General features: G+C 45.8%; 1 protein-coding gene across 2 annotated transcripts in view; it reads left to right on the top strand.

Moving 5' to 3' along the window:
* LOC119964840 (CD276 antigen-like) overlaps positions 1–11,439 on the top strand; it is a 24,921-nt gene extending 13,482 nt beyond the window's left edge. For both annotated transcript variants that reach the window (XM_038794899.1, XM_038794893.1), the window contains exons 2-5: positions 3,884–3,999; positions 7,272–7,625; positions 8,657–8,941; positions 10,269–11,439. In XM_038794899.1, the coding sequence (XP_038650827.1) occupies positions 3,927–3,999; positions 7,272–7,625; positions 8,657–8,941; positions 10,269–10,477 (921 nt within the window). In that variant the 5' untranslated portion in view covers positions 3,884–3,926 and the 3' untranslated portion in view covers positions 10,478–11,439. The remainder of the gene's footprint in view (positions 1–3,883; positions 4,000–7,271; positions 7,626–8,656; positions 8,942–10,268) is intronic.
* Positions 11,440–12,336: the final 897 nt, after the last annotated feature.

Consider the following 12,336-nt stretch of genomic DNA (forward strand, 5'->3'; position numbering starts at 1 on the left):
CCCTATCCTCCCCCCCCCTCTCCTCCTCCCCCCCCCCTCCTCCTCCCCCCCCCCTCCCCCCCCCCCCCCCCTCCTCCTCCCCTCCCTCTCTCCTCCTCCCCCCCCCTTCCTTCCTCTGTTAGTGGGGGGGGGGGGGTGCGGCGTTAGTGGGGGTGCGGCGTTGGAGGGGGGTGCGGCGTTGGAGGGGGATAGGGGTGGTGAAGGGGGTAGGAGTGGTGAAGGGAGGGGGTTGGGGTAGGGGCAGTTGCGTGCAGAGGGGGGGCGACGGTGCGTTGGCCCCGGGCATCCGTCGCCCCTCTGCACCCCGCTGCCCCTACCCCAACCCCTCCCCTCACCACCCCTACCCCCTTCACCACCCCTACCCCACTCCAACGCCGCACCCACCCCCCACTAACGCCGCCCCCCCCCCCCCCCACTAACGGAGGAAGGAAGGGGGGGATGGAGGAAGGAAGGGGGGGAGGAGGAGAGAGGGGGGGTGTGGGTACCGGCCTTCAGAGGGAGGGGGACGGGGTGTGGGTTGCGGCGTTGAGGGTGGGGGGGACCCGGCGTTGAGGTGGGGGGGGGACCCGGCGTTGAGGTGGGGGGGGGACCCGGCGTTGAGGGGGGGGGGACCCGGCGTTGAGGGGGGGGGACCCTGCGTTGAGGGGGGGGGGGGGTTGCGGCGGTGCGAGAGATGGGGGGCGGCGTTGGAGGGGGGTAGGGGTGGTGGGGAGGGGGGTAGGGGCGTTGGAGGGAGGTAGGGGTGGTGAGGGGGGGGGTGGTTAGGGTAGGGGGCAGCGGCGTACAGAGGGGGGGGGCGACGGATGCCCGGGGCCAACGCACCGTCGCCCCCCCCCCTCTCTGCCCGCCGCTGCCCCCAAACCCCCCCGATGGCCGCAACGCAACCCCCCGATGGCCGCTACCCACTCCCCCGATGGCCGCTACCCACTCCCCCGATGGCCGCTACCCACTCCCCCGATGGCCGCTACCCACTCCCCCGATGGCCGCAACCCACTCCCCCGATGGCCGCAACCCCCCGATGGCCGCAACCCACCCCCCCCCCCCCAATGCCTCAACCCACCCCCGACACTGAACGGCGTCAACCATCATCAATGGTTGACGCCGTTTTAAATCAACTCTGATTTGCGCCGACGTGACCCGTGGCCACGTCGGCGGGACTTCGGCCCATCCGGGCCGGAGATTTCAGGTCAGTGCAAATAAAATGAAATCCCGCCGGCGCCAGCTGTTTTCACAGGCTGCCGGCGGGATTTGCACAACGCCGGTTTTTTTCCGGCGGGAGAATTACGAAACCTGCGGGAGCGGAAATGACGCCGCTTCCCGCCAATTCTCCGACCCTGCGTGGGGTCGGAGAATCCCGCCCCTTATTGCGGGAGACACCAAGAGAGCTTTAGACAAGGAATTGAATTTGTTTTAATTATATTTTTCTGAGTTCCTGTGTATGATTCAGAACCATGTCTACGTCAATAATTTGGCTGTGTTTTTTCGCATCTGGCTCAACGGTGATTTTGATTTAAAGAAACTGCCCCATTGAAAGCTTTGTTTTCTGGACAGATGCATAGTTATCTGGCGTTTTTTTTGCTTTATAAATAATTTATTGAGAGCAGGAGCGGGAAATGCGGGTTGTGACATCTGACTGCCCATATTCCAGGGAGACCTCATGGAAAGTTTCCCAAAGTGAAGTGAGAGCCAAGTGGGCGGCCACATCGCAGCTTTTTAAAGTTAATTTTCGGGTTGTGGGCGTCGCTGGTTAGGTCAGCATTTCTTGCCCATGATAGTTACCTGTCAGAAATTGGTGGTGAGTTGCCTTGAACCGCTGCAGTTCTTAAGGTGTAGGTACATCCACTGTGCTGTTAGGGAGGGAGTTCCAAGATTTTGACCCAGGGACAGTGAAGGATACATTTCCAAGTCAGGGTGTTGAGTGACTTGGAGGGGAACCTCCGGGTGGTGGGGCTCCCAGATATCTGCTGCTCTTATCCTTTTAGATGGTCGGGGTCATCGATTTGGAAGGTGCTGTCTAAGGAACCTTGGTGAGTTACTACAGTGTGTCTTGTAGATGGTACACATGGCTGCCACTGTTCATAGGTGGTGGAGAGTTTGAATATTTGTGGAAGGGAGAGCAATAAAGCAGGTTGCTTTTTCTTGGAAGATGTCAAGCTTCTTGAATATTGTTTGAGTTGCACTCATCCAGGCAAGTGGAGAGTATTCCATTACACTCCTGACTTGTGCCTTGTAGATGATAGACTTTGTGTGGGGGGGGGGTCAGGATGCGAGTTACTCACTGTAGGATTCTGATAGCCACAGTATTAATATGGCTAGTCTAGTTCAGTTTCTGGCCAATGGTAACCTGCAGGATGTTGATTGTGGGGATTCAGCGATGGTAATGCCATTAAATGTCATGGGGCAGTAGTTAGACCCTCTCTTGCCTGGCACTTGTGTGGCACAAATACTTTCAGAGACTCTATGATGTTGGCATTGTGCTGATCCTATTTATGTGCAGGGGGGATTTGGGCTGGTCTTGTATGGTGTTCAGTACAGAGAATAAGCAGCTGTGCTAAAAGGCTTTGTGCACGAGCAGTGGGAGGGAGGCACAGACAGTGGGAGTTTTAAACTTGAGAATTTGAAGCAGAGTGGGAATTGAATTCATGAGTCCATCCCTCTTTTCTGTTTTATAAGTTTAGTTGTTCAGTTAAAAGGTTAATAAGGGGCTGCCGCACCCAGATAGCTGAGTGGCAGTTAACTGTCCATCACCTGAAGCCTGACTAAGAGTCAAGAGGTATTGATTTTTTGCTTTTGAAGCTTAACTGGTGTGTGAGACATCTCAGACCTATTGTGACCAGTTTTTGAGTATTGAGAGCAGTTTTGTTCCCCTCTTCTAAGGAAGGTGTGCGGCCTTGGAAAGGATCCAAAGTAGGTTCACAAGAATGATCCCTGGAATGAAGAGCTTGTCATATGAGGAGCGTTTGAGGACTCTGGGTCTGTACTCGTTGGAGATTAGAAGGATGAGGGGAATACTGCGAGGCCTGGATAGAGTGGATGTGAAGAGGATGTTTCCACTAATATGAAAAACTAGAACCTGAGGGCAAAGCCTTAAACTGAAGGGATGATCCTTTAAAACGGAGATGAGGAAGAATTTCTTCAGCAAGAGGGGGGTGAATCTGTGGAACTCTTTCCCGCAGAAGGCTGTGGAGGCCAAATCACTGAGAGTCTTTAAGAACGAGATAGATAGGTTGATGCCGATAGCGGTAGACTCCCGATTATTGATGGTTGACAACTCTGCAGCAGATGCAGTGTGTAAATGTCATGATTAGCCTTTGGAACTAATGTTGCATCATCAAATATCAAGAGATTAAATTCTCAGGAATATGGCAAATCATAATTGGCAGCTCTATTTGCCCCTGGTTGTTGGTGAGGTCAAGCATTTCATGTAAACAGCAACTTATAATTAGAATGCACCTACCTAGAAATAATGAAATGTCTCCAGGAGCTGCACAGAACATTATTTAAAAACCCTGACATGGAGTCAGAAAATATTAGGTCAGATGACCAGATGGTCAAAGAGTTAAGTTTTAAGAAGTGTTTTAAGTGAGGCACAGCGATGGATAAGTGTATGGAGGGAATATCAGAGCTTGAGGCTGAGGCAACTGAAACTACAGTCACCAATGATGGAGCAATTGCAATTGGGGATGCACAAGAAGCCAGAATTCCAGGAGCACAGATACCTTGGAGTTTGTGAAGATCACAGGGATTACAGAAATAGGGAGGGGCAAGGTCATGGAGGGACTTTAAAAGAAGGTTGAGAATTTTAATCAACTTCCATTGACGTTTATGTTCTCTTGACAGGTTTGATATTTCCACTGGTATTCATGTTCTTTTATTTTGACAGGTGGCAATTTTGATAGGTGTCGGGAGTAGGAGATCACAGTGTTATGAAAAGTAACCCAAGTATTATGAGAATTCTGCTTGCAGTTTTGTTCACAAGTGGATTCAGTTCAACTGTTGGTAAGAGAAAGTTTAATGGAAAGTCTTACATGTGTTAGTAAATAATTTGTATAGTTTAAACTGGAATTTTCTCCAAGTCACCAACAGCCCAAAGCAATACATTTCATTTAAGATCATAACACAGCCTCTGTCATTCAATGAGATTGTGGTTTATTTGATATAATCAAATCAAACAGTTGTTGGCACCATTGCTTCACAGCACCAGGGTCCCAGGTTCGGTTCCCGGCTTGGGTCACTGTCTGTGCGGAGTCTGCACATTCTCCTCATGTCTGTGTGGGTTTCCAGAAGACGTGCTGTTAGGTAATTTGGACATTCTGAATTTTCCGTCAGTGTACCCCAACAGTCGCTGGAATGTGGTGAATTGCAGTGTAAATGTAAGCCTACTTACATAGAACATACAGTGCAGATGGAGGCCATTCGGCCCATCAAGTCTGCACCGATGCACTAAAGCCCTCACTTCCACCCTATCCCCGTAACCTCCTAAACCTTTTGGTCACTAAGGGCACTTTATCATGGCCAATCCACCCAACCTGCCATCTTTGGACTGTGAGAGGAAACCGGAGCACCCGGAAGAAACCCACGCAGACACAGGGAGAACGTGCGGACTCCGCACAGTCAGTGACCCAGCGGGGATTTGAACCTCGGTCCCTGGCGCTGTGAAGATACAGTGCTATCCACTTGTGCTACCGTGCTGCCTGACAACTTGTGACAATAAAGATTATTATTATAATCCTCAACTCCACTTTTCCGCCTTATTCCCATAAACCTTGATTCCCTTCTGGACTGAAAACCTGTCTATCTCAGCCTTGAACACACTTAATGATCCAGCCCTTACAGCCCTCTGTGGTAAAGAATGCCACAGATTCACGGCCCTCTGTGGGAATAAATTCCTTCTCATCCCAACCTTAATTTACGTCGAGCAAAGGAAGTAAGGAGCTCAGTGTCAAAATAGTGCACTGTGTTATAAAGTTTTGTATTTTGGACAGAAGAATTCACACAAAAGATTGCATGAGTTCATTTTGATTGGTTCGTTGGTGGCCAATGGATTGAACAAAAAGAACAAAGAAAAGTACAGCACAGGAACAGGCCCTTCGGCCCTCCAAGCCTGTGCCGATCATGCTGCCCGTCTAAACTAAAATCTTCTACACTTCCTGGGTCCATATCCCTCTATTCCCATCCTATTCATGTATTTGTCAAGATGCCCCTTAAATGTCACTATCGTCCCTGCTTCCACCACCTCCTCCGGCAGCGAATTCCAGGCACCCACTACCCTCTGTTTAATAAAAACTTGCCTCATACACATCCTCTAAACCTTGCCCCTCGCATCTTAAACCTATGCCCCCTAGTAATTGACCCCTCTACCCTGGGATTGGCCCGGGACAATATTCTGCCTGGCAACCGACAGCAATTGGTTCCTGTTAGGTGGGGGTTTTCGGAGAGAAGCCGGCAGAACCCACTGGACCCTGAAGGTGGAAGCGTCTCTCTCTCTCTCTCTCTTTTTCTCTCTCTCTCTTTGCTGCCTACTGTCTGAAGGCAGAAGTTTCTGGGCACTGAAAGAAGAAGCTGTCTCTCCCACTCTCTTGAATGCTGCCTGTCTGCTATTTCTGTGGGTCCACAGTGAAAACCTTAACATGCTGAAAGAAAACACCCATCTGAAAGCCTAGACTGAAGAAGGAACTAACTGGAAGAAATCCATCTGAAATAAAGACTCTAATCCTTTTACTTTCATCATTACATTACACCCTTCAAGCAACCAGCATTTGCTACTGATGCGGTTGCTGTGAATCACAATGGGGTCCACCAGCTCCCACATGCTACAATTATAACACACCGCCTGGCCCTGCAAACCTATTTTATTTAACTAAACTATCAATTATCATCCCCAGAACCCAAAAAGATGTGCGGAGTAGGTGGATTGGTCCTGCTAAATTGCCCCTTAATTGGAAAAAATAATAATTTGATTTTCTTTTTAATTTACAGTACCCAATTCATTTTTTCCAATTAAGGGACAATTTAGCATGGCCAATACACCTACCCTGCACATCTTTGGGTTGTGGGGGTGAAACCCACACAAACACGGGGAAACATGGACAGTGACCCAGAGCCAGGATCGAACCTGGGACTGCGGCACGGTGAAGCAGCAGTGCTAACCCACTGCGCCACCGTGCTGCCCAGGGGAAAAAAATAATTGGGTACTCTAAATTTATTTTTAAAAAAGAATAGTTTTGTTGTTTTTGACCAGCTCAGACGCGATGGGCTGATAGGCCTTTTCTGTGCTGTAGGTCTCTTAGACTCCATATGAGGGTGGATCGTGTTAAAGAACTGGGGCAGCACGGTGGCGCAGTGAGTAGCACTGCTGCCTCATGGCGCTGAGGTCCTAGGTTCGATCCCTGCACTGGGTCGCTGTGCGGAGTTTGCACATTGTGCCCGTGTTTGCTTGTGTTTTGCCCCCACAACCCAAAGATGTGCAGGGCAGGTGGATTGGCCACGCTAAATCGCCCCTTAATTGGAAAACAAATTAGGTACTCTAAATTTATTTTTTTAAAGTGTTAGAGAACTGAACATTTTTAATTTCAACCCAATCAGTATAGAGAAGAATAGTATAATCTTTATTAGTGTCACAAGTAGGCCTACATTAACACTGCAAGGAAGTTACTGTGAAAATAAGTGCAATAGCGTGAAGTCAGCTTAACAATGAAATAGACACAAGACTTCAATCCTAGACATTGACATTTTTCCTCAATGATCTTCGTCAGCCAGTGAGGCTCTCGGAGTGAGATTGCCAATTTAACTGGAAGGTTTGTATTCTGTGCTCATTGTCAGTGGGAATGCAAATGAAACTGTCCATGTGACACCATTGCATAGGAGATTCTCATTCTCTCAACTTAAATTAGATTCATCCCTGGATCCCAGAATTGAAAGACCAGTGTTTAATCAACTGCCCAGTCTAATCCCTCTGTCCCAGGTATTTACATAATTTGTGTTTCTCTCAATGGTGTTTGTACACACATGGTTATTGAATTAAGATTTATATATGTACTGATATTTGGGTTTTGGGCACTCTATTTAAATTTGGTTTTGCACCTGTTAATGCTACCTCATTAGTTGTTTCTTATCCCCTGTCACCTTTCCAAAATACAGAGGAGGTGATAACTTAGTTTTATATTTGGTATGTGTTGAAGATTAAATCATCCTATCCTTTAACGCAAAAGCTTTACAGTAGATCTCCTCTTCGTATGCTGGTGTTACTGATCTATTCTTTTTCTTCACAGCTGAATTTAGGGTCCATACGTCAAAGACACCAGTGACAGCTATCTACGGCCAGTACACGGTGCTGAGGTGTAGCTTTACAGTTCAGGACGCATCATCACTTGAAGGACTGGTCATCAATTGGCAGCGCGTTGAGACAGAGGAAGTTATTTATAGTTATTATTATGGAAAAGAGCAACTGAGTCACCAAAGCTCTCGGTATTCTGGGAGGACAAGCTTGTTCCTGGAGGAATTAAAACACGGGAATGCCTCAATGAAGCTGGAACGAGGGAGAGCAGAGGATGCTGGACAATACAAATGCTTTGTCAGTAATATAAAAGGAAGTGGCCAGGACACACTGTCACTAATATTTGCTGGTACTTACTTATTTCTGTGTTCTTTTTTATTCTATGTCACTGTCTCTTTCAGTAAAATGTGGTGAATCTTGTGGATTTACTGATCAGATACTATTTTACAGTGGTTAGAACGGTTGCTTCACAGCGCCAGGATCTCGGCTTTTGACACTGTCTGTGCAGAGTCTGCACATTCTTCCCGTGTCTGCGTGGGATTTCTCCAGTTGCTCCGGTTTCCTCCCACAAGTACTGAAAGACGTGCTTGTTAGGTGAATTGGACATTCTGAATTCTCCCTCTGTGTACCCGACCAGGCACTGGAATGTGGCGACTAGGGGCTTTTCACAGTAACTTCATTGCAGTGCTAATGTAAGCCTACTTGTGACACTAATAATGATTATTACTAAAACACATGTACATTTTCCCATCTGATATACTGATCAAATTATGTTGGAAACTGAGTTTAGAAGCTGCCAATTCAGGGTAGGAAGATGGTAAGCCAGAGACTCTCTGGAGTAGTTATGAAATTACAAGTTAATTTTTGTGCCCATCTGTTTAAATTGTTTCTGAGGAACTTTATAAAACAGCACTCCTCGGCCACTAACTCAGAGGCTCCACTTTTTCAAGAAGATCGAAATGTTACATTACACGCAGCCTATGTGAACTTGATATGCAGCAGTTATGGAGCATTTCTTCTGCTGGGTGATGGTACCACATGACAACTCATTTCAAAATGAGTACTGTTTTTAACCCTGTTCAGCTATTTCTTAATGCTCTAACAGCTGGACAGTATTCAATACGAAATCTTGCTTCTTGCTCTGTCAGCAGTTGGCTAGATTATTTGTTTGCAATATTTTAAGTATCTTTACAAATTGATCGCTGTAATGGTAATAACTGCTACTGGTCTGTTTGTACTAGCCATTGTCGTTTCTGAATATTTGATGCTTTTATTGCTTTATTCAATTACTGTAATTAATAGGGAAAAAAATCCAAGTTGGCATTATTTTTGTCAATTTTCTTTCTTGTTCCTGACGATTTGTTTGCATTTACTCTCCAGCATTTTACAAGGAACCTGACTTTTTTATTCAACTAAGACCCTCTGGGACAGTGTTCAAATTTGAAACCCAAGGTTATCCTAAGGCTTCTGTTTCCTGGTACAATGAAGAAAATGAGGATATTTCTCCATTGTCTGAGACTTTATACCAACAAAATGGAGATGGCCTCTACTCTCTGCAGAGCATTCTGGAAATTGGTGATGCCAATAGAAGCTCTAACTACACATTTAGATTAAGGAATGATGTGCTACACCAATCAGTTTCTCGCACATTTGGTCTTTTGAAAGGTAGGTTATCTTGTATATCCTGCACTGTCAGTGCTCAGGAGCAGCCATTGACCACACTGTAGACAGAAACTCCAGACTCCTGTTTAAGTTCTTCAGAAAGTTATTTTTGTTCCGAAGTTTTCTCTTGCAGAAGACTAAATATCTACATATCTTTAATTTTGACTCCATAATTCTTTCTCTTGACTTATCAATGTTCTCCAACTCCCTACCTTTCACCATAATAAATGGAACTGCTTCATTATTTGGGTTTCATTCCAGTCCTCATTTCTGACAAACGTCTTTTTAAATACCTTACTCTCTTTTGTTTTGAGTCAGATAGTGATTTAAATACTGCTCCTTTATTTAGGAATGTCTCCTGAATATATGGGGAAAGTTTTTTTTCTCTCTTTGCTATTTTGTATTCACCCACCCTAAGTAAACTTTAGCTCCTTCAGAACGTTACTGCCCTAATCCAATCCTGCACTAAGACCTGCTAACCCTCGCCCTGTGCTCAATGGCCTACCTTAGCTTCTGGTCAACACAGCGCTTAAAATTTAAAATTCTAAGTCCTTTTCATAGTTTTGGCCTTCCTTATCTCTGTAATCTTCCCTAAGCATTAACCCTCCGAGAACTCTTCATTGCTCCTAACTCTGGCAATTCAGAAATTCATTACTGATAGTACTCTACCATTGGCTGCTAGTGAAGTTCTCTCCCTAAACCTACATCTATCTTGTCCCTTCTCCTTTAAACACTCCTTAAAATCCACAATTTTTAACCAAGCTTTTACCCATCCCTCCGGATATGTCTCTTTGCAGGTATCAGCCGTGCATCAGTGGTAGAAGGTTGTGTGTTCAAGTCCCACTGCAGAGACATCAGCACCAAACCATGGCACTGTTGTGAACAATAGCTGAGAAGTTATCCCCAGTGTCCTACTTGTTATCATTCAGTCATTTGAAAAAACAAATTATCTGGTCATTACCCAGTCACTGCTGAGGAGGCTTGCTGTACACACATTGGCTGCTGTTACTTTTCCTATATTACAACAATCACCTGACTTCAAATGTATTTCAATGGCTGTAACATGTTTTGAAAAGTAGAATATAAATACAAGTCCTTATTTTGGCTGATTTATTCCAATCTGAAGACCCTTGGGATGTTTTTGCACTTGGCTTTGTTCCTGATTTAGGCTGTTATTACACTATCCTATGTTTTTTTTAAAATCATGAACTTGATTCTTAAAACTGGTTACTCCTTTATGGTGGCTGTATTTTAATCTATGAGCAAAGAAAACCAGCTTTACACTGAAACCACTATCTTAATGTTCAGCAATTATTTTCCTTTTCCGCAGAAACGAAAACCTCTGAAGCTCATGCAAGAAATCGATGGTTACTTGCAGTCACTCTCCTTATCGCTGAATTTCTAATCATTTTATCTCTGGTCAGAGTTGTGTACAAGCAACGTCAACTGAAAATCGAAGATAAGCAGCATATGGCAAGCCTTGATGGAACACTCCAGAAAATCTGTGGAATTAGAGATAGCCATATCCTACAGCCTTGAAGACAGACGGAATTTGCTCTTCACGCCCTTGTCCAAATTTAAATGTTATTTTAACCTTTTTTCAAACTATTGAAAAGCATCTATGGATCAATAATTCTCATATTTGTAAGCCTGTACTAACCTAATTTTTCGCTAGTACAACCCTGCAATAACCTATTTGATATCTAGCCTACCCACACACAAGTTCTAAGTAATCTTATCATCTGCTGGCTTTGTAATCCTAGTTTGACTAAAACACTTACCCATTTTGCAGCCTTTTTATTGCAGCAGACATCAGGCCTCAAAATATGTCAGTCAAACCATGCCTGTCCACTATTGGATGATTTTAAAGGTACCTTGCAGCTGTTCACAGAGTCTGAGTTTCAGAGCAGCCTTTGCTGCTTCAGCTCGCAATACTAAAATTCCATCTCATAGCATTGTCACTTGACTAATAATCCAGAGACCCAGGTTCAAATCCCACTATGGCAGAGGGTGACATTTGAATTCAGTAAAAATCTGGAATTAAAAGTCTAAAGATGATCATGAAACCATTGTTCTAAAACCCCATCTGGTCCACTAATATCCTTTAGGGAAGGAATCTGCCATCCTCATCAGGTCTGGCCTACATGTCACCCACAGCAATGTGGTTGACTTTTAATTGCCCTCGGAAATGGCCTAGCAAAGAACATTGCAGCACAGAAACAGCCCGGCAAGCCTTATTTAGACCCACTACTTATTGCCCAAATGATCTGTATCCCTCCATTCCCCGCCTGTTCATGGGTCTATCAAGATATATCTTAAACTCTATCGTGCCTGCCTCAGCCACCTTCACTGGCAATGTGTTCCAGGCACCCATATCTCTTTGCGTGAAATACTTTCCCTGCACATCTCCCCTAACTTTCCCCCTCTCACCTGGAACCTGTGCCCCCTTGTAATTGAGTCTTCCACCCTGGGAAAATTTCATAGAATTTACAGTGCAGAAGGAGGCCATTCGGCCCATCGAGTCTGCACCGGCTCTTGGAAAGAGCACTCTACCCAAGGTCAACACCTCCACCCTAACCCAGTAACCCCACCCAACACCAAGGGCAATTTTGCTCACTAAGGGCAATTTATCATGGCCAATCCACCTAACCTGCACATCTTTGGGCTGTGGGAGGAAACCGGAGCACCCGGAGGAAACCCACGCACACATGGGGAGGATGTGCAGACTCCGCACAGACAGTGACCCAAGCCGGAATCGAACCTGGGACCCTGGAGCTGTGAAGTGATTGCGCTATCCACAATGCTACCGTGCTGCCCCAAAAAAGCTTCTGACTATTCACCCTGTCTTCCCCTCTCATAATTTTGTTGGCCTCAATCAGGTCTCCCCCCCAGCCTCCATCTTTCCAATGAAAACAATCTGAGTTTATTCAATTTCTCCAATAGCTAACACCCTCCAAACCAGGAAACCTCTTGGTAACTTCTTGCACTCTCTCTGCAAAGTATCCATGTCCTTCTGGTAGTGTAGCGACCAGAACTGCATGCAATATTCCAAGTGTGGTCGAACCAAAGTTTTATACAACTGTAACATGACTTGCCAATTCTTGAACTCAATGTCCCGGCCAATGAAGGCAAGCATGCCATATTCCTTTGTGACCACCTTATCCACCTGTATTGCCACTTGCATGGAACTATGGGCGTGAACCCTCAGATCCCTCTGTATGTGAACACTCCTAAGAGTTCTGCCATTTACTGTATAATTCACACCTGAATTTGATTTTCCAAAATGCATCACCTCGCATTTGTCCGGATTCAACTCCATCTGCCCAACTCTCCAATCTGCTTAATTCTCCAATCTATCTATATTCTGCTTTATTCTCTCACAGTCCCCTTCACTATCT

The sequence above is a fragment of the Scyliorhinus canicula genome, chromosome 1 (assembly GCF_902713615.1).
Source record: "Scyliorhinus canicula chromosome 1, sScyCan1.1, whole genome shotgun sequence".
NCBI lineage: Eukaryota > Metazoa > Chordata > Chondrichthyes > Carcharhiniformes > Scyliorhinidae > Scyliorhinus > Scyliorhinus canicula.